Raw genomic sequence first — 23247 nt, 5'->3', positions numbered from 1 at the left:
ATGGCGCCCTGTGTATTAATAAAGTGATTGGCATTCCATCATAATAACAATACCACGTTGGGTAAAGATGGCGTCAAGAATACTACTTTTTATGTTTATTTTTGTTCTGGCTGTCCTAAACCATTCATTTGCTCAAATCGAAGAAAGTGATGCTTTTGATCCAGGAAATAAATCTCCAATATTTTATTCAAATTACCTTAACATTACATCAAAAACTAGGTTTCTCATTTATGATGTGAATCCAGGCGAAGGTTTTAATCTGAGAAGGGATGTTTATGTTCGCGTAGCAAATCTTATTCAGTTCATGAATGATAGAGGCGAAGATTGGATACTTGTTCTACCGCCATGGAGACACTTGTTTCACTGGAAATCTAGGTATCTACGTCAAGAGGCTACACCATGGAGATACTTTTTTGACTTATCTAGTATGAACTTGTATGTGCCAGTCATGGAATTTGAAGAATTTATTTCCTACATAGGTTCAAATGGCATTGACCATGTTTTGTATTTGCAACGTCACCCAGATGGTTTTAAGAATGGATGGAAAGAGGTAATTGAAACAGCTGACTGCATTGAAAAAGCTACCTACCATAGAGATGATTCAGGAAAATTCAGAGGTTATTTTTGGAGTATGTCACATATTTACTCACAAAAGTTTGATTGTGTCAGTGCTCAAGGACATGCTACAGTTTTAGCAGATTTTTTAAAGAAGTTAGAGGCAAGGTATACACCAAAATTTTCATTTTTATTTTAAACTACATAGACCCACTTAGACCCGTTCTACCAGACAACTCCATGCACATCCAACGGCGCACAGTGTGCCATTTACCCAACTTCACTCACATGACTTGCGTTAACCCTCAGCTTTGTTAACTTTCACTTACCTATATTAAGTCAGACTTGTAAAAAGTAGATTTCCTTTTTTAATTTTAACTCAATAAAGGAAAAAAAAGACAGGCAACCTCTAAAATATTATGGTTGCTCTGAAAAAATTGCTACACAAAGTGCATTATTCAACACCCTTCCTTTGCTGTTATGCAAGTCAAGGATATTTAGTTAAAGATAATAATTTGATAACTAAAGCCTGCATCATCAAGAGTTATATTGTCTTGCTAAGTCAAACTGATAGGGTCTAGTGCCCTGTAACCATATTTTTTTGATAAATTTAAAAGTGGCAGCAAAAAAGAGCAACAAAGCTTTCTCTTGATAAGACATTTATTTAAAGGCATAACAATTTGTAATTTTGCACAGCAACACAAGATGAATGGTATATACATTAAGTCTTCAAATTTTACCCTAATTTATTTTCAGGTGAGTAAGTTGCACTTCACAGTTTTTTTCTGCAAAAAGGAGGGCATGTATTTTTATCGCCACCCCGTAAAAATAGTAGCAACATTTTATAAGGATGAGAAAGGCAAAATGTGATTAATAGAATACTCCTGGGAAATATTTTACCAATCCCAGAGATATTTCCAAGAATCCCTTACAGTGGCTTAATAAGGTCATATTGCCCATATCACTCAAGGACGTTGTAAAAAAATCATTTATTCAAAGCTTCATAGGTGGTTAAGTTCATTAAATTCATTATTTTGTGTTCTAAATTCCAACAACAAATCCACTCTCCTGAAGTGTTCCGTCATAAATTGTCAGTGTGCTGTTCAAATATTTACATACAACTATTTGGTAATACATTTTTATGAAGAACGAAAAAATCTAAAATAAAGATCTTATACAATAATGTTATATAATTTATCAATATCATTAAGCATGGTAAGAGATACCACAGTGCAACAACATGTAACATAAGACAACAAGTCATTACTTCCATGTTTTTATGTTTTGTGTCTATATTAATTCTCAACCAACAAACTATTGGCTTTTGGTTGCAGGGATGTTGAAATCTTTCTCCTTCCCAAATTCTAAAGATTTGGTTATATGAGTGAAATATTGTGGGGCTTTGTTATTAGTGTTAAATTAGGAAGTTCCGTATTTCAATTTCAAACATCCTAATAACTGAAAAAATGTTTTCCTCACTTTAGGTCCATACTAGTTGATCGATTTGAGCAGCTTTTACATACCAACTATGGTGGAGTTGATTTTTATAAGGTATGTGCATATAGTATGCAGCTTTTTAAAAAATGTTAAATTTTTATGTATCATGTAAAAGTTAATGTAAAATTTAATAACATGGTTGAGTAGTAAAATATGTGAAAATATGTGTTAAAACAATAAATAAAAATAAAGAAATAAGGTTATAATTAAAAGATTAATTTTTAATAACAAACAACATTTAAAATTCACAATAAGTTTTATTAAAACAAACTTGTTCATAATTAAACCGTTACATCTTCGGTTTTTGTCTTTTTTTTTAGCCTGAGGATGTAATTTTGTTTTTTAAATAAAATTATTGATTGTTGGCTTTTATAATAAAGTAGTAGGTTGTTCTTTTCTGTACTTCTGTTTGAATCTGTTAATCTATTTAAAAAGTTGGTATGATACAATAACATACAATTCAAATAACATGTTTTACAATTAAAAATGTCACTAACATAAACAGATAAAGGAAACCGGTTAACTTACAAAATAAAATTACTGTGACGTAGTGATGGAAAAATCATAATAAAATAAAACTAGTTGTTACCCCATGGTATAACCAAGTGGAATTCTCCTGCCGTACAAATAATTTCAGTGGAATTCGCCTGCCGTACGAATAATTCCAGTGGAATTCGCCTGCCGTACAAATAATTTCAGTGGAATTCGCCTGCCGTACGAATAATTCCAGTGGAATTCGCCTGCCGTACGAATAATTCCAGTGGAATTCGCCTGCCGTACGGATAATTTCAGTGGAATTCGCCTGCCGTACGGATAATAGTAAACAAAAAAATCCACTTGCAAATATATACTTCTTTAAATTTGTTGTTCCATCGTAAATTGGTTTTGTTAAGTTCTTTGAAAAGGCGCGAATAACTTTTTTTAATGTAGATAACGCAATGTTAATTGTCTTTAACTTCGTCGTGCACGTATTTGTAACAAAAACTGCATCCAGGGAACAATAAAAGTTAATTACTCATGACTTTTTGGTAAGAAAGTTTTAAAAAATTAATCAGAGGAGGCTTTTTGTTGAAAGACAGAATTGAAAAGTTTAAAATAGCGTTACCAAAAGATGGAACAATTAAAACTGCGAGCAACTATTTGAAACAGACAGTCAGAATATTAATATAGAGAAAAGAAGTTGTTCACAAACACAAATATAAACGAATCCTACACGTGCCGACTACACCCAATCTGAAGGAAGCCTTCAAATGTTTTCGACTTTTTCAATTGAAACCTCAAAGTATTCTTAAACTGTTCCTAATTTTCCTCTTATTTTATCATTTTTGAAGATTAAAGGAGCATTTAAGTATTTCTTTGTATGTACGAAGCCTTAAATGTCTTAACTTGTTTTAAAGTTCCAGAACTTCTGAAGCCAAATGTTTTTATATCGTTTGTTCTTATGGCATATGTAGATAACAGATTGAAGTTTTAATTTCAAGTATTACCTAGAGGTGGAATGGGAAACCATACCTAAGATAGATAATATCGGTTAATATCCATCAGTATAAGGCCCATTATATCTTAAGTACTGTATTTAGCGTGACATTTATTTAAGAATGCCACCCCGTGGGAAAAATGTTAAATCACAGAAGGTGTTTCAGAGCAGTCTAATGCAAAAAAAAGAGAGGAGGCAGTTTACTATTAAACGTACATCAGGAGTGGAGAAGGAAAAAGATGTAAAAGTTTCGCAGAAGAAGCAGTTTGAAGAAAATTTTACTACGCTACAAGTTTCTCTTTTTATAAGCATATTAATGCTAAGATAAGAGAATTTCTTAATCTCCTTTTTTTTCTTTTGTTGTGTATATTAAAAGACAGTCTTTTCGTTGTCTTTATACGCATATAGTGTTGTCTCTGTTTTTTTTAAAGCAGCAAAATTTTATCCCAATAATGCAACCGTTTACTTTTTAATTTGTTTCTCCAGTAAGCATACTCTAAACCTGGTTGTGTTTTTCACACAAGCATATTCCAACTTGATTTTGAACTTTGACTTCTAAAAAAAAATGAAACATGAAATAATAATACGCCATTTATAAAAAAAAACATCTGTATTTTAAGTATTAAATTTATATTGTGTTTTTTTTTAATTTAGGCTAGAAGAAGTCTAGTTTTTGCTCAACATTTGCGAGAAGAAGGAGACAGGTTTCGTGAAAAACATCTAAACTCGAAAGATGAAAAAGACAAGACACCATATACTCCTGATTGGAGAAAGCAAGTTCCAGGAGATGGCGATGCTTTAGGTGGACCATATATCGGTGTACATATGAGAAGAGGAGATTTTGCACACTATGCGCACAAGGAAACTGTTCCATCAATTGAAGAAATAGGAACTGAAGTACAAAAGTTGCTAGATAAATGGAAAATAAAGAAAGTATATCTTTCCACTGATGGAACTGATGAAGGTATAGAGTCGCGTTTCGTCTGGATAGTATTACTTTAAAAATTTTATTTTAATGATATTTCGCAAAAATTACCTTTCGCGAATGATCATTTTAATTATACTTTACGAGAATTAACTTTTGTAGACCATGGTTGATTATTTTCTCAATAGCATGTGAACTTACCAATAAAGATTCTCTATCCTACGAATGAAAAAACAAAACAGAATGAGAATTACTTTTTTCTAATAGATGATTTTAAATTATTTTGTGAAAGAATAAACCTTAACGGGAAAGCCTTTTAACTGCGAATTTAAAATTTTTTACAGATCCTAACTTTTGCGATTTGAGCAGTTTCTTGCGCAAAAATTTGTTCCTTTAAAGTATCTCTAATTTTTTTTAGAAATTAAAGAATTACAAAGTTATATCAAGGGAAAGGTTTACATGTACCCACGTCCGAAAGATGTTGTTGAAAAATTCAAAGATGGAGGAATTGCTATCATAGATCAATGGATTGTTGCACATGCACGGTATGCGCTATACGTGATGGATTAGCCACCCATGAAATATTGTTTGTTTTGTACTTGCTTTAAAGGAAAATATAAAAATGTTCCTACGTAACAAACCTTTAAAACTGCCACGTAACTATATTTTAGGGAGATGCGTTCTCCCTAAAACGAAATGTTTTCGGAGATAAATAAAGAAGGGCTTTCACTTGAGACAAAAATAGTCAATTCGATTGACTATTTTTGTCTTAACAAGGAATTCTACTGTCGCATTGGTCTGTGGCTAATTTTATTTCAGTGGAAACCTGCATTAAGATTTCAGTTTGTTTTCATCTTAAATTTTTTCTCGTTGCACCTGTTGCTTTGATTAAATAAAAATTACTTCTCATATCAGTGCAATATTTTCATTTATTTTAGATATTTCCTGGGTACATGTGAATCAACATTCTCGTTTCGCATTCACGAAGAACGTGACATCTTAGGTTTCAGCGGTGATTCAACATACAACTGCTTATGTGGGAAACAATCACCACCTGACAGATGTCATCCACCCACTCAATGGAGAGTTAAATTCTCATGATACCATTGTGTTGAAGTAGTTTCATAATTTTGCATAAAACACGATAACAAAAGAAACGACATTTTAAAATTTTGCATTGCACAAGTTTATATTTTTACCTTGGTAATTTAAGTTTGCCATGAGCATTTGAAATCATTTTACAGCACAAAATGTTTTTCTTGGTTTACTTTTGGTAGACATGTCAACTTTCAATTTGACACCAACACGTAATTGTGGTTGTGTTCTTTGCTCACCATATATTTATTTATTTATTTCCAAATGTAACGTAATTTCTCAATAATTTTTTTAATTACTTTTTTTAATCAATTTAATAGTTTTGCACACGTTCTACAAATAAAATAAATTTCTTGTGCGAAAGGTTCCTTCTATCCTTTCAGAAATATAGCGCCTAACAAGAAGCTAATATTATTATTATTATTCCGAACATCTATACAGGATATAGCCACTTCAATGTAGGAAACACTGTTATTAATGTGAGTCCTGCGTTCGGAATGTATACATTAAGTATACACCGGTAATACCTACCCAATTTCCCTCACGTGACATGGGTTGACCCGTAGCTGTGGAAAAGGCACTTGCTATACATGCCCGCGCTGTGGACCGAACCACGGACCTTGTGATTGCGAAGCGAACTCCGTAACCACAAGGTCACGCGTCATTAAATTGACAGTTCCGTAAAATTAAGGTCGGGCGTGTCAACATGTCAAGGCTACATCTTATTCCAAATGTACTTTGGTCCGCCGCAAGAAATTTGGTGTTAAATTTAAAGGAATGAAACAAAGTTATTTCTGTTTCATTTAAAAAAAATTAAAAATTAGTTTTCTCTTAACAAAACCTGTGCAAATTGACTCGGTTATAAAATTCGAACCTAATATAGATTTTACTAGTTAAATGGCCTGTGGATAGGCAATTATTGTTTTCCAGAGCTTCAATAATCCGTTTCACCATTGCCAAATAATTGGTTTTAAAATATTAATTTCTTTGATGTTTTTTTTATGATTTTATCATCTGTTTTATCATCTGTTCCGAAACGGGAGGTTGTCCATGTTATTAGACCATCAAACTTAGTGTATCGGCGTCAATTTCATGTATTGACGCGGTGCCGTTACGTCGTAACTTATGTGTGCATGTTTTACAAGGCAGCGTCACAAATTTCGAGGGATATACCCTGTCTATTATTTTCAGGATGGGTCATGGCTTTGAGCTAAGCAGTCCAAACAGGGTCCACGCTCTGCCAGACAACTCCCTGCAAGATCCAACATCCTGAGGCTATGGTAATATTCTCTAGCCCACATTGAATCGCCACCAAGGGGAATCGAACCCGGTCTCTACAAAACTACGACATTCTCTTCAGCGAATTTAAGAGAAAATAAACATATCAACTTTGCACGTCAAAAGCACGTACACACAGAATATTAGCGCGCTAGGTAAAAGATGGGTGATAAAAATCACTTGATTATGAGGTATACAACTACATATATATCATTTTCATGATGACGTCAAAATCTGTCATACAACCATAAAAAACAGAAAATTGTAAAGTCGTCGCCTCTATTCTCTCTGCAAACAATTTGCTGTAAGGTGGGATGTAACGAACTCGTGTGTCTGTCTGTCATTTAATAGTGATTTTCTTGAATGTCATAATTTATTTGCCCGTTAATACTTCTAAAATATTACTTTATTTTTCAGGAAGAAAAAACTTAAACAGTACATAGAATCAGAACAATGCTACGCATAGAAAGAAAATAAATTTTATATTTTAATATTTATTTTAAAAACCTATCCCAACTCCTTATATCTTATAAATACAAAATAAAATTCTAGAGTTTTTATAAAGTTTAAAAACCACTGTAGATGTGTAGAAATATATTTTTTGAATATAAAAGGAAGCGATACGTATTCAGGCGAATTCTAAGACATTATCAATCACAAAAAGTGTGAAATAGTTTTCCAAATATTCACATAATAAAAAATTTCACTAAATTCTATCAAACGGAGAAATAGCCAAAAAAGGATAAAAACACGAAGGTCCTCATCACGAGTGAAAAAGCACATTAAAAAGGTATGTCATAAAAAAATCATTTCGCTTTTCTTCTATTTCCCAACACCCCTGCACCAAAATGTTTTTAACCCCAATTTGATCAAACTGGTAAATCATACCAACACAGTGTACACATGTTTGGTAAAATCCAAAGTTGTTATTTCGAATTCACTTGACCATATGACTGAAACTGCTTCTTCTCAAGGCAGCCATATTTTCTTCAACGGTGCCATGGTTGTGTACTACGCCGCTATTATTATCACCATGGTTACATGCAGCGATCACTGCAATATCATGCTACTAGAATTATAAGAAGCAAATTGCCATCTCTGAGAAGGTCGTCCGTCACAAGGATTCATATGGGCGCGGTCGACACCATCTGCACCTCGATCGATGCATTGTTGTGTTGGATGGTGGCGAATTTCACCCTGCGTAACAAAAATATACGTTACAAAAAAACAATAAGTGTATATTACAAAATTAACGACTTTTTTTTAAACTTAACTCTCGTCGCATATTTTTGGTGGACTGTAAAGACTAACTTACATTTCTCCTGTCGTGAATCCATTTTTGATTCCCGCCAAAATTGTGACATTTTAAAATCTCAATACTAGCACCAGGTCTCGAGTCTGAACAATCGAGACAGTATTCTTCATCAAATGTTATTTCGCCTTTCTTTGTGAAAAGAAAATACTATAACAAAAGGTCAAAAAATTAATTTACGTTCTACGTTCGCATGGGTGGAACTCGTATAATTCGAAGGATCATTTATAATAAACAAGTTCTCCGTTACTTCAGAATCTACTAGCAGACTCAAAAATTTTCTTTTATTCAAACTCGCGGAATTTGAAAAATCATCTAATCAAATTATTGGGTCCCGTGCACGTATTTTTATCATGTAATTCAAATTTCGATTCAAGGCCTCCATATTTCTCTCGCTCTTAACAAAAAGCTTTTATTTTACCAATATTTTACAAATAAATTGCTAAACATTTATACAAAAGCTCATTTGTAAAAGCAGCAGAAATATTTCGAAAACTAAATTTACAATCAGGTGGGTAGCAGCGAGATTTAATCTTATACCACGTAGATGTATGGAAAGTGCTAGGGAAACTCTAACAAATTTGATGCATGAATAAATGTGTATAACATGGAAGAAATTTTTAGCTAGTTAAATAAAATATGGTAAGCCAATGCCATTTTGCAATGTTGCTTATTTCAGCAAAAAGAAGAGAGGAAACATCAAATTTATATATATTACAGAAAAAAGGAACTCCAACAATTGTAGCTAGCTCATTCCTTACTCTTGTTTGACATGACAACATTTACTGTGAATTCCACCTGTAATGTGCATAGCATACAGGTAACTTTTTTTACCTAGTTAATAGGATGAAAGAAAAAATCTGCATAGCTTTTCTGGCGAGCTAGATCAGCAGTTAAAAACAACGACCGCGGTTTTTTTTTGTTTTTGTTTTACCTGGTTTCCACCTTGACCGTGGCATGGAAATATACCAAGTTTATGCTTTGGGTCGTTTCCTTTCACTTCACCCATTGAATCCAAACATACTTTTGAGCCTATATTTCGTATCTAAAGATAATGATGACAAAACAAATAAAAGTCAATGTTTTTTCATGCCCATAATCAGCGCATTATTTCATCAATGCAATTATATAATTTTCTATTAGTTCACAAACCCATCGACTATTTTTAGTTTACCATGGAGAATTTATGGTTCTACAAACGCAGAAACATTGTTATAATATTCTACCATGAAGACTTCATGGTTGTACAAACACGGAAAATATTATTATAATATTCTACCATGAAGATTTCATGGTTGTACAAACACGGAAAATATTATTATAATAAACAAGACAGTTTTTTCGTTATTTTTCAAATTTCGACAAACTGTAAAGTGGTTAACACTTGCTACTTTTGTCTAGGCGTAGGTCGGGTGAACAGAGCCTAACATTTGCTTGTGACGGCATTAGCACGCCCGTACAATTCAAAATAATTCACATCAGAACCCATGAAGTCCCTGAAATATGGGGAAAATAGTTAGCACATTTCAAGAGCTAGGACTTTGTGACATGACCGAAGTATTGCTTGTGATAGCGAAATTCAAAAATAGCTGTCGTGTTTTCACATATTTTCTCTATGATTGTAACTTTCAAGATTTCAAGATGTTGTTTCCATAAACAGAAGCCTCACCTCTCCTTTTCCTGGTGGGTAGAGATCTGGCATTTGAGCATCAGGATACACATTATCGATATACCATCGAAAAGTTTTACAACCAAGTTTTTTGCGTAATGCTACACGGCTGCTGATGTCACCATACTCCATACCTCTAAACAATACGAATTAAGTATACAATACTTCACGTGACTTCATATCCAAGCATGAAAGTATAACTAAATCTACAGAAGTAGTGAAAATCCAATTTAGGCTTTTATATTAAGTTTCTTTAACCAGACAACACAACATGCTCCCTATAATTGTCCCTGTTATTTTTCTATTCTTATATATTTTTATTATTTTTATTTATTCCTCTTTTTATTTATTTCTATCTTAATAGTGTAAAAATATAGAACTAGTTATAGTTCAGGCGAAATTCAACAAATTTCTGTGCTAAAATTTTACTAACCTGAATGACTGATATGAGGTTTTTTTGCTCTTAAAATGTTCTGAATAACACTATTGCGCATGCTCACAAAGTCATTGTGAAGAACATTACTTGTGGTGTGAAATCTCATTTCGGGTACACGTAGAGGTTATTCAAAACAAAGAGATGAACAAGTATACCTAGCATGCGGTCTTTTCTGATAATATAATTCCTTATATTCATCCATCCACACTTCAGCTAAGCGGTTCAAGTTTTTAGCTAGTGTTTTCTCAACTCCGTCAGGAAATTTGTACGGACTTGTATATTTTCGAAAAATATGGCCGACTCTTGAACAAGGGATAATGTCTATTCGTCCTCCACACATCCAAATCTAAGAACAACAAGCACCGCACATTTTAAAATTAATTACGAGATTCGGGAAAGAAAATTAATTTCTCTTCCATTCATCTTGGAGCAGGCGCAGTATCAGGGTTGCGCATTCCGAATATTGGAGACTGGACCTGCACATGCCACCTCGTGGAGAGGTCTTAAAAAGATCGTTTTTTTAATTGTAATATTATTCTTTAGAAAAATTCGGGTATCATTCAAATGTATTTCCACCATTTTTCTAAAGACTCGTTTCCATTTGACTGCATTTTTATTTTTGTTAGCGCGTGCGCATTTGGGCAAAAAAAAGTGTCACAAAACTAAAGTCTTTCGCAAAAATAATAAGAAAAAAATAGAAAATTTCACACTCACTCTAAAAGACATTTCCAGGTTTTCGCCACCCCATATATCCATTTCTTTATCATAAGAACCAACATCATAAAAGTATTGTCTATGTATGCCAAACAAGCCTCCAGCCATAGCAGGCGTTCTAAAGTTATATTTAAAAAAGAAATCTAGGTAAATTAAATTCAAACAATACAATTTTTGTCCTACGCAAGTTGTACCGTATACACAAGTTGTACCGTATACACAAGTTGTACCGTATACACAAGTTGTACCGTATACACAACGCGCACCGTATACAAAACGCGCACCGTATACACAACGCGCACCGTATACACAACGCGCACCGTATACACAACGCGCACCGTATACACAACGCACACCGTATACACGTCGTACTTTACTCAAATATTTCTTTAAAACATCTATCCTTATTACATCCTACCTAGTCTCTGCACTTTCTTACCCAATTACCCTCCTTTACTCGTATCCGAACATATTTAACATGAACCTTTTACGCAGGATTTGACGACACCTAAAGGAATGCTTTGAAATGTTTTCTCGCACGTAGATGACTATAACGTGGCTATAAAATGTATCGTTGATGTTAAAAAACTTTGTAGGAGGGCTGCTTATACTCAAAAGAAATTCTAGATCATGCAGCATCTAGTTTACAGCTCCGTGAACAGCTATTTTATTCAACTACAACTTAGAATTTTTATCTCTCACAAGTCCTATTACGGTGGAGGAAAAAGTAATTTAATTTTAGGTTTCTCGCTTGTTTATTATATTGCTTTCAATGTGGTAGCGGTTTTCCTTGCACTACTCCTACTGAGATTGTTAAAACTCTGGGACTTTAAAGCTTACCTCCTGTGAAAAAAAGAAGTTGGATTTATATGAAAGAGCTTTAAAAGTTTTCTCTATAATAAATCTTTTTATATATATATTTCTGCTTAACTAGCGAAACGTTCCAGGGCTATATCCCGAAAACCGATAAAGATTTTTCAAAGAAAAATAAAGATCCATAGACAATTTTAAAAGCTCTTTCATATAAATCAATTTGTTTTTTACAAGAGGTAAACTTTAAAGCCCTGGGGCTTTTTGTAAATTTTGCCACAAAAATTGTATGAAAATTAATCAGCGTTTGAACGAGCCGCTACAAGTAAGTTTAAGTGGAAAAGGGTTCATGAAACTACTAAAAAGGAATTCAATAATTATGAAAGAAAGTTTCTGTTTTGTTAAAACATTTCCAAGATTTTTTATTACAATATATAATAGATTCCAAGTTCTTTTAGCACGTTTGCAAATATCAGGAGTTTTCTGCTTATGCCATAACGGATAAAAACATAAAAATCAAGTTAAATTTTAAACCCTGAAACACAAGTTTCTGTCTGTTATAAATAGACCTTTACATCAGTTACATCCCATTTTTTAATTTATTTTATTCATAATGAATATTTATAAAGGATAAAATATTTTCTGTATACAAAACATTGTAATTTAAATGCGTCCTGTGTAATTGGTGACATATACAGTGAGTTGTGATTTCTACTGACCATAACATTGACAAAGTAAGCTGAGGTGAGAGGACATACCTTATAACATCAATTGGAGATTTTCGTAAATGTTGTTCATCCATTGGTATAGGTTTCCACTTATAAAACAGATCCCAACTAAAACCTCCTCGTTGATCAGGATTTTGTGCTGCTTGATACGCTAAAGTGTCAGCATTTAAAACTTCTATAACAGGTACAACCACGTTTGATCTGCAAAGCAATAAAATGTACTTCATTAAAAAGTAAGTAACGGGAAGTTTTACCGTCCTTGGGGATTCCATCCTAACTATGTTACATATTGCTAGAGATACGTATAGCATTGCTTTAACTTGCTTGCCTGCCACACAAGCCAATTAGCGGTCAGTAGATGGCACCAAATGGGCTGATAACAGTACATTTAAAGTGCGCTGGAGTGAGGACTCGAAACTGAAACGTTATGATTACAAGCCGATGGCACTACCACTTGATGATTACTGACTTTGTTTTTCATTGTTTTACTATTTGTCTGTTCACAAACTCTCTGCAGTTAAAGATAACGTTTGTTCAAAGTTCTATATTGCATTTTTCATACACATGTGTTTCATAAGCGTGGCGTTTAAAAACATATTCAGACTCGGTTAGAGAAATATTTGATGCATATGCTTAGCCTTGTTGTTTCTGATATGCTTGTGTGTGTTTTAATTTAGCACAGTCGTTTCTTAAAACTAAAACCTTTTTTTAACGCTACCATACTGTCAGAAATTACACTTGTGTCATTAAAACTTTTAGTTTTGTTGCTATTCATTTCATGTTTAAGAAATAGTTTTTAGCTCATAACATATATACCGTTTCAAATTTTAACTTTTTTTGTGACACTACAACCATCAATACCCTAAAACTATGTTAATTAAAATTTCGTGAAACAGCCAGTTAGAAGTTGTAAAAATTCAACATTTTTCTGATTCGTTCTTCAAACTTGTAAACAAGTATATGCATGCAAACAACTAGCATCTCGAAATTTGCTTATAAATAATCTCGCTTTTGATATTCTGTATTTTGGCATGTGTATTTCGGGAACGAAAACAGATAGGAAAATATGCTTATTGCTTATAAAAACACAGGTAATTTAAATAACACGTCAGTATGCACGTTTCCTTAACAAAGATTAACAATGTCTTAACAATTATGTGCATAACAAGGGTCCTCCATAATTTAGGTGCGGTGGAGGTTAGCAACAATGAAGACAAAAGTGGACAGGGAGAGGGAGGGTTTTTAGCCGTAAGCAAAATATGTATCTTAATATTTTGTCGATTTAGTTGTCTTTATGGATGAAGACATTATTGTCCAATTTCTTTCGTTATCCAATTACATCGGATGCATTTTGCATAGAGAAATCTTAGTAGTTTTAAATTTTCCTGCTTTTATAGAATAGCTATACTAAGCTTCACTGCACTGACATGCTTGGAGTAAAAAAATGAAAAAAACTGTGCAGACGTCCTAATGGATAGCCCCATAGCATAACTCACCTTTTTTCAGAAATTCTTGCCAATAAAGGTTCAATCCAACCAGGTGTTGTTTCACAATGTGAGTCCAGAAAAATTAGTACCTCGCCCATAGCCCTAGCAGCTCCTGCTAAACGAGACTTTATAAGACCTGATCTTTTTTTATTGCGTACCACTTTAACCTTATTTGATAGTTTTCTGACGTGATCATCTAGAGGTTGTTTAAGATTTTCTAAAGAAAACAGAAAAAATCCAAGCTTAGTTTGCTTCTGCAGTGAGAACTGTGTAAGCAAACTAATCAAATCATAAACAAGGTACCTGGAAACTGATATTTACAAGTGTAATTTTATGATCGTTTTAAATTTAAGTACAAAACTACAAACTATCTGAGTTTGTCGGTATGTTTAGACACAAGTCAGTTCTGCAGAAATAACTGTGTCAACACAATGATAACAAATGTATGTGCATGCCCGAGGGTAAGAGCTAAAAATTGAATTAAATTGTTAGATTGAATTCACAGAACAAATTGCAGCCATTGTGCAAAATTTGCAAAAATAGAAGAACCTCTCTGTGGAGCCTCCAACAGTATTTCTAGTTTAAAAATAATAACAGTGTCTTACCATATTCACTTTTGTCGTCAACTAATATAATATCTACAAGAAGATCTGGTGGTGTTCTGTTCAATACACTATGTGCAGTGCGAAGTAATACACTAAGTGCTTCATTATGAAAACAAATAACAACACTGGCTGTTGGTAGCTTTTTTGGATAGCTTTTATGTTTGTTGGCACAACTAAAATAAAGAATACATACAAACACTCTATTTAAAGCTTGTATCTCCAAAAAACTTGTATAATATTTAGTATTTTAAATAATACATCTCTTTTGGCAATCACAAACAAAAAGAAACTCATTGTCCCTATTGCCAAGAAATGTGATGATATTTAGTACTTCAGGAGTTGTATTTTTTTAGTGAGGGAGGGGAGGTGCATAGATTAGAGTCATACTATTGCAAATATTCTGAAATTGCTAATACTTTTTAAATATAATTTGAAATTCATGTAAAATGAGCCATTTAAGGCCATTTAAGAGTGTTTGAAATTCACTTTGACCCTATGTGTATATACAGATCAATTGACACTAAAAATATATCAAAACAGGATGACCTTGCTACAGATTGCTTGAAGTTTATCAAAACGTTGTTAGCTAGAATAGTGTTGCAGTTTGTTTAAAAACAATAAAAATGGTACATTTCACACCGCTATAAAGGCCAAGGAAAGTTGACCTTATTGTTAGCGCATAAGATATTTTTAGGCAATGAAAATCCTCATGCAATTGCAATTTTAGACATGCTGACCAGAAGATTAACCCCCCTTGGTCTAATATGCTACATCAGTTTGTTTATAACTTCTCCACTCCAATAAAAGGGTTTAGCTAACCTTTAATTCTTCTAAAGCATAAACAGGGAAATTCCGTATATACATATTTTCTAAAACGTACAGACAATACTTTCTCCATAAGAAAGCAACTAACTGTTTGAACAAAGAAGCAAAAAATTTAGGCCAACAGCAAAGCTGTCTTTGAAAGCAACATCAAGTGGTAAAGAGACAGAAGAGGTGCTTCGGAAACCCTGCGAGTTAGAATTAAAAGACATGAGCAGCAGTGGGCAAAGTTTATAAGGAGCAATTTAAACAAAATGGAATTTGTTGAGTTCCTTCAACAGGATTGGTTACATGCAACTCGCTTTGTAAATATTTCTCTGCGCAATGTGCTCTGTTTGTAAATTCTGCTTTAAAGATTTACAAACTAACTTGTCTAAACAGAATGAACATTTGTTTAGAAGAGGAATTACTGGAAACAAGTCAGGAAAAGGTAGATACAAAGATCTTCTTATGCGCACAACATGTCTATGTAAAGGGAGGCCATTCTGCTTGCATATCTACTGTTGACAGTGACATTGCAATATATGCATTGTACTTTGAAGAAAAAATAATACATTTACCAGGAACGACTACACCAGTGCATTTTATGGTATTGGAAAGGTAAAGCCTTTAACATCCTTAGAAATCAATGGAGTGTCAAAGTGCCTTTCAAAAATCGGAGACACATTTATGTTGATGCAACACTGTTTCCAACAATTGTGTGTTAGCTGTATGGTATTGACCACAATAACACTAACAAGGTTTATTACAAAAAGTTTTGCATTAAGAACAAAACACCAGAGCCCCAACAACTTTCACCGAAATGTGACGCCCTGTTGTGTCACAGCGATTATCAAAAAATCACTTCAGCCATTCTCACAGGTGTCACATCCCAATGGACATGGTTGGATTTTGCAACATGGGGTTTTAATAATGCAGTGAATGTTGAGAAGAGCAGCACTTAAATCTTATTCCTTGTGACTGTTGAAGACTGTTGAGACGCACCAACCAGTGCATATGCAAATCGCACAGTCTTAGTTTTTTGGATTTACGGTCTTAATTGTAGCGATCTTTGTCGCTGTGAAAATAGTAAAGGTTCGAGTGACTCAGAAGATGAATCTGAGAAAGAAGGCCAAATGTAAATTGATTTACAGGTTGGTTTAAAACATTTTTTGATAATTATTTTCTTTTTTTTATGAATTTATATACTACAAGTATATAAAAATCTTTAACTACGAAGCAGTCACAAGTTTAACGCCAGTAAAGTGATATAATATCCCATACCAATACAGTTTCCATTTTTATTAGTCTCAATTTGACCGGGTTGTTATCAGTCTTTTTCAGGAATATTTGAGTAGGTGTGCGATGATTCGCCATGTAAATCAAGTAATGCGTGCGATGTAAAGCGCACATGCAAAGAATGTTACGCATACGACACGGGCTCCAAGGTTAGTTTTTATTGCACATTCATTTTGCGGTAGAAAAGTGGGGGACGTTTTAAATCGTGAATCCCAAACACAATGAATGAGCGTCTATTGGTATAGCGACTCTCTCAATCCTAACTTCCTTTTCTACATGTCCAAATTAGTATGCATGACTATACTGTCATTTCTATATTTATTGTTCACTTTTCGGGTCATCACAATCAAACAGGCAAAAATATGCTTTGTTTCTAAGTTAAAAAAAATCTCTATCCACGTGGCTTAAAACTTCAAAAAATTTACACCACACGTGGGTTTCGTTTTTACAGGCATAAAGAAAAAATCCATTAAATTCCGACCTGAAGAAATTATTAAGTGCATTTTTGCAGACTTGCATCATCCGTGCTTCGTCGGCGTTCATCTCCACATTAGTTAAGACCGCATGGCTGGATTTCTTGTGTAAGACCTGGTTACCAACGACGAAGAGGCCAGGCAAAAGAGATTTATGTCTACCTAGTTCTTTTAACTAAGTCAGGAGTCGGTGAATTAGCTAGGATGGTCGGGTTGGCTATCAAAAGGCTTGCTCATGGACTAAAAGGACCAGGACTATTCAATAATTTCTGAGATCTAAAAGTGTCCGACCATGACAGAAATCTATCGGACGTTTTGTCTGACAAGTCTCCAAAAATTCGTTAAAGGGCTGCATTGATGCTACAAAATGGATTTCAAAGGTTGATTTTGAAAACTCAATATTTATTTTTCAGCCGTGCGATTAATCACACACCTGAAAGGATTTAGGCGTGTGTCAAGGTGTGCGAGTTGGATCGCACGCCTCTCCTGAAAAGGACTGTGTCATTAATAATTTTTGGCTCTCAACGCCCTGTAAGTCTAATGCATTGACATTGTGCCGTATGTTGAAAAAGTTTGCAAATAAGACATAACTTTTTGAATTACATCAAAGGAAAATGAACACATTCACTTATCGACCGGCTGAAGACGGTCCCACCAAGGAAGCATTATCTTCATCAGCTCACAAGTACACTTGGTCGCGAAATATCAAATGAGGCTTTCTTTGCAAAAAATTGTAACCGTGAAAGTTGAAACTTGTCAGGTAGACAATTCTTATGCAGTTTGGCAGGAAAAACTTTTTGCGAATTTTGGGGACTTCAATATTTTGCACTCGATAAATCTCCCATAAATGCATACATTCAGAATTTCGTGCACAGCCTGCTGGTGGTCGCCTACCCACGTGTTCTACACTGCACTAGTCATATATGCATCCACTAGGGATAAAATGATTTTTAATCAAATTTTACATCTTCAAAGAATATCCTAACTGGCTGTGGTTTCCAAAAAAATTATTTTTGTTTTGTCAGTATTAACAGTCATTTTTTTAAGGTTGCAAGTGCTGAAAATGGTGTCCGAGTTTTTATGGGATAAAATAATTATTGTATCTTCTGCATATAAATGGTGGTAATTTGATTTGATTACAGCTTTTAAATCAAAAATCAAATATATACAATCAGTATTATATATATATATATAGTAAGTAAGTAAGAGTTTATTTGCTGGAAAAATAATTAATTACAAAAAACAAAATGTTATAATGAAAAAGGAACATTAGCTAGATAAGTTGCTAAAAAAAACAACAACAAGCTGGAGACCATCACAATAGTTAAAAACTAATCTAAGGAGATGGCCACCATTATATATTTAGAATTTTCATTTTAAATTTAATAAATATAAACTATATACACTGTAACTGGGTTATTTATCCGTTTGCAAAAAGTAAAAAAGGGACTAAGTTAGTTAGGAATATTTATTGAGGAGTGATTTGATTCCTAATATTGATAGTGAAGAAAGGTCTTGTCTAGGGAAAAGAGATTGAAAGTTCCAGGCTAGTATACATTGATATAAAGTAGAATTGGTACCAAAAGAAAAAGTTCTAACAAGGGGTTTGTCTAAAAGTTTAATAGAAGAATCTGGTATTGTAAGTATCCGGGCAAAACGCTAGACTCAAAAGACTATTTATATTAGGTGGAAAGGTTTTGTTTAGGATTTGGTGAACTAGAGTTACATTACAGATTTTGGTGATATCAAAAATATCAAGAAGATTAAGTTGCTTTAGTAGAGGTTTAGAAGGTTGATTAAAGTCAGCGAAGGTGATGAGTCTTACCGCTATTTTTTGAAGTTTAAAGATTCGATCAGTATGGATGTTACGGGTTTGACACCAAACTTGGGAGGAATAAGAAGCGTGAGAAAAAAATAAAGAGTAGTATACAGAGAGGAGTATCTTTAAGGGAACATAGTAAGTAAGTAAGTAAGTAAGTAAATACATTTATTTGTTAAGTTAGATTACAAAAAATAAACTTTTTAAAAAAAAAAAAATTGTCTAGAGTATAAATAATGCAATAATCTAACCTAACAGGAGAGCTAGTCAAATAGATAAATCTAATCAAGAACTAGTACCCCTGTCAACAAAAAAAAAAAATAAGATAGACATATATATATACGTAGTAGAAATAAATTAGACAAAACAAACAAAAAAAAACACAAGAAAAACAAACAAAAAATCAATAAATGAAATAAGATAAACAAAAATTAAACAAAATTAAATAAAAAAAATATATAGCTATATATATACAAAAAATGAATAACTAATTAAACTTAAAATTAAATTTAAGTGTAGCAAATAAATTATTAGTTTATATATATTCCTTATAAGTATTTACTTAACAATTGATTTGTAATTATTTTTTTGCACTGGTTTTTGGATAGTGATGACAGCTTTTTATCACTGTGTTGGTTATTAATTGTATTCCAGCAACGGATTGATTGATATTTTATACTATAAATTCCATACCAAGTGGTACTAACATTTGGAAGTATTAGGTTATTGTTTGATGCATTTCTAGTATTATGGGTATGAGTATTTGTAACCAGAGTGAAAATGCCTTGCAGAGGTTTAGGCAAATTTTTATAATAATGATCATACGCAAATAAAAAGTCTTTCAGCTTAATTGTGTCAGGAAAAGTAAGTATTTTGGATTTATTAAATAATAGAGAAGTAGGGCTGTTTGCAGGTTTGAAGTTCATAATTTTAATTGCTTTATTTTGAAGGGAGATAATTCTATTCAGGTAGGTGCTTTTGTTATGTCCCCATATTTGACATCCATAAGTTAGATGTGATGAGAAGATAGCATGATATATATTAGTTAAAATATTATAGGAAACATAGTGTCTTATTTTAGATAATATCGCAATGGATCTGGATAGTTTTACTTTAAGATTATCTATGTGTATATGCCATTTTAAATGTTTGTCCAGAGTGATCCCTAAATATTTAATAGATTCAGAAGGTAAAATTTTATGGCCATTGATTTTTATTTTGATATCATAGTCAATAGATTTGTTTGGATGGGTAAAAAGGATGATTTCTGTTTTACTAGCATTTAGAGATATTTTGTTGGCCCGGAGCCAGTTGCAAAGGAATCTTAGATCAAGGTTTAATTGCTTCCTTATTGATTTTAAATTATCACTAATTGTCAGTAAGTTAGTATCATCTGCAAAATGGTGGACTGTTGAGTATTTAATTGCATTGTTTAGATCATTAATATAAATTAGAAATAGTAAAGGTCCAAGTACAGACCCTTGGGGTACATAGTGATGGGGTTTAGAAATTGCTCCATTACTTCTGGAAAGTTTAGTAGCTAAGTTTTTTATATGAAATGACCAATTTAAGTGAGAGACAATAATAACCCCAAGATACTTAACACAAGTAGAAAAGGATAGTTTTTTGCCATTTAGTTTTAGGCTAACATCATAGTTGATTGACCTATTGGGATGCCTGAAAAGAATAACCTCGGTTTTGGCAGCGTTAAGTGCAATTTTATTTGCATTTAACCAGTGGCATAGAAGTTTTAGATCAATATTTACTCTTTTCTTAATGGTTTTCAAATTGGGACTAGAGCATAATAGACTGGAGTCATCTGTAAAGTGGAAAACATCACTACAGTAAATTCCATTTAGGAGGTCATTAATGTAAATCAAGAAGAGTAGTGGTCCAAGGACCGATCCCTGGGGCACCCCATGAAAAATTTCTAGTTCGAAAGAGTTATTCCCAGAAATAAAAACAAATTGTCTTAGGTTAGTAAGATAAGATGTAAACCAGGAGTTTGCTAGTCCACGAATGCCATTTTAACCAATAGTATGTTGTGGTCAACGGTATCAAAGGCTTTTCGAAGGTCTATAAAAATCAAGTTGTTTTCTAATGTTTTCAATTAGACTGATATTTTTTTCAATTTTGTTTGCCCATAGGTGAATTTGCCTTGGTGGTCACACCAGTTGGCTTTAAATTTTCATTAGTATAAGGTGCTTACTATTAAATTTGATGGAATAAATGCTACAGTATATACCTTCTAATAAATTAAACATCATCACATTTCTTTGCAATAAGAACAAGTATATAATAGTTATCTTCAGTGGAAAGTTGGTGATCACTAATACTTGTGTTTATAAAAGTTTAGGGAACTCCTCCTTTTTCCTGCTGATAGTTAATCAGTGACTAGCCAATAAGGCCATGAAAAAAGCAGAAAAACAATGGAAAAGACTAGATTTTTTAGAAATTTTGATAATGTCAGAGTGCATAATATCTGATGAAGAAAATGTACAGGAATATGTGTTTTTGACAATTAATTTAAGAGATACAAGTGTTTTAATTTTAGCAGTCATCAAGACCACCAGAGTAAATAGGATCATTATGCTTTTGATATTGGGTTTAAAGGTTTTTTATGAATCATTAAAGCCTTTCTTCTAAAACGAGTGTAAGAAATTTTGGTCATTTTGGTTACCCACATAAGATTACTTATATTTTAAGTGCTTTTAACAATACAAATATAGATGCACAAACAAATTCATATGCACTTGAGTATTGAAAATAATGTAAATATAGCTGGCTAGCTATAAACATACCTTTCACCTCGAACATCCTTCATAGTTCTATCAAGGGAAATTTTATCACTCAAGAATGAATTAAAAGAATGATTTTTAAATATTGATTCAGCATATTTTTTTTCTTCTTCTGTATCTAAATAAGCAGCTTCACCTCCTTCCCCTTTTGCAGGGTTTTTATTAACTTCTTTACTTTTATCATAAACTATTCTGTAACCAGGTTTAAATAATATTTTATCTTTGACAGTATTAACCAGTTTGTTTTCCCAAAATTCCTTTCTCAGCCATGGTAGATCAAACGGTTTATGAGCCGGTGCTAATGGCTGAATATTTACATGGCGCATATAATGAGAATCTACAAGTTCATTTGATGTAAAAGCTAGTTGTTCTAAGGACGATCTTGCTGCTTCATTGTTTGCTATCAATAACAGAACATTCATAGATAGCCAAAACACTGATGTGAGTGCTATGATGTATAAAACCTTTCTACTGGTTATTCTTCCGAAATCTTTGTAGTTAAAAATAGTCATTTTCTATTTCTGTGGCTTTGCTTCATTAACACATAGATAGCTAGCCAGAACTATATAGCATCGTTAGCAAAGTGTAACTGGCTATATGGCTACTACTTGGGTCTTCTTGTAGCTGAAGTATCATAAATTAAATGTTTAAAAATTAATATGTTTAAAACCTGTAAACAATAAAAAATCAACACAATTACGTAACTAAAATGTCCTCATAACTTCATAACGCAAGTAAACAGAGAGAAGGAAAATGTTCAGTACGTCACATTGACAACTTCATTTTGTTTGATTGACGTGTTGGTGGACGCAGCTGTTCCACACAACGATGGGTTCTATACAAATTCGGGCAAAAGTTGTGTCGGTAAACTTTGGCTGGCTGCGTCTTACTTGGCGCATATCAAAAGCTAAAATTAGCGTTTTTAGGTCAGGGCGGGACGAGGTTGGCTACACTATATTGCTAAGTTAGGCAGCATTACCTCATCCCCAGGGCCCTCCTACGCCTATATAACATCCGGCCGCCGCGCGACGGGCGTAATATCAGACTATCATTATGTAGTAGACCTAGTAGAAGAAGAGCTTTATGGAGACGAGGTTGTTAGTAATAGCATATTATAAGAAAATTGGATAATCGTGATCGACCCCTCAAGTACTAGCTATCTTCTAATCGTAGACCTCTTTCAAGATTGACCAAATTAGGTTAGAAAGAGGAATCGAACCTAGCAACCTAAATAATAGAACCTTATACTGGCCTCCTTTTATTTATAGCCGAACTCAAAAAGGTGTGTTCAAGTAATAGAAGACGGGTCTTATATTAGAAATGCGGTAAAGCACCACCTTTTTTCTCAAAACGTAAACTTTTTGGCGGAGCTGAGCGAAGCCCATTTGCCATTTGCCATTAGCAAGCGTAAATATTTTCTCCCTTTGAGTAGTTAAGTTACGCTTATGACCAGTTCTCGACTCCAAGGC

General features: G+C 33.3%; 2 protein-coding genes across 2 annotated transcripts; one reads left to right on the top strand and one right to left on the bottom strand.

The window, feature by feature from the left end:
• Positions 1-25: 25 nt before the first annotated feature.
• On the top strand, positions 26-5910 carry LOC130622667 (GDP-fucose protein O-fucosyltransferase 2-like). Its single transcript, XM_057438157.1, has 5 exons — positions 26-723; positions 2040-2106; positions 4184-4493; positions 4873-4999; positions 5393-5910. The coding sequence occupies exons 1-5, from the start codon at positions 68-70 to the stop codon at positions 5553-5555; spliced, it is 1323 nt and encodes a 440-aa protein (XP_057294140.1). The 5' UTR covers positions 26-67; the 3' UTR covers positions 5556-5910.
• A 1618-nt stretch (positions 5911-7528) lies between these two features.
• Positions 7529-22552, bottom strand: LOC130622666 (polypeptide N-acetylgalactosaminyltransferase 13-like). Its single transcript, XM_057438156.1, has 10 exons — positions 21782-22552; positions 14589-14761; positions 13993-14200; positions 12527-12697; positions 10959-11076; positions 10400-10590; positions 9809-9944; positions 9074-9184; positions 8143-8289; positions 7529-8024 (listed from the first exon to the last, which is right to left on the bottom strand). Exons 1-10 carry the CDS (start codon positions 22288-22290, stop codon positions 7878-7880), a joined length of 1911 nt encoding a protein of 636 aa, XP_057294139.1. The 5' UTR covers positions 22291-22552; the 3' UTR covers positions 7529-7877.
• Positions 22553-23247: the final 695 nt, after the last annotated feature.

The sequence above is a fragment of the Hydractinia symbiolongicarpus genome, chromosome 12 (genome assembly GCF_029227915.1).
Source record: "Hydractinia symbiolongicarpus strain clone_291-10 chromosome 12, HSymV2.1, whole genome shotgun sequence".
NCBI lineage: Eukaryota > Metazoa > Cnidaria > Hydrozoa > Anthoathecata > Hydractiniidae > Hydractinia > Hydractinia symbiolongicarpus.
The sequence above is the reverse complement of the archived record's forward strand: the minus strand, read 5'-3'. Positions and strand labels throughout refer to the sequence as shown.

Coding starts and splice junctions, on each gene's coding strand:
- LOC130622667 (XM_057438157.1), top strand. CDS start 68: ATGGCGTCAAGAATACTACTTTTTATGTTTATTTTTGTTCTGGCTGTC. Junction 4,494..4,872: donor CACTGATGGAACTGATGAAG/GTATAGAGTCGC, acceptor AATTTTTTTTAG/AAATTAAAGAATTACAAAGT. Junction 5,000..5,392: donor TGGATTGTTGCACATGCACG/GTATGCGCTATA, acceptor CATTTATTTTAG/ATATTTCCTGGGTACATGTG.
- LOC130622666 (XM_057438156.1), bottom strand. CDS start 22,290: ATGACTATTTTTAACTACAAAGATTTCGGAAGAATAACCAGTAGAAAG. Junction 9,945..10,399: donor CAGAAAAGACCGCATGCTAG/GTATACTTGTTC, acceptor CGTATTGTTTAG/AGGTATGGAGTATGGTGACA. Junction 8,025..8,142: donor GGATTCACGACAGGAGAAAT/GTAAGTTAGTCT, acceptor TTTGTTACGCAG/GGTGAAATTCGCCACCATCC.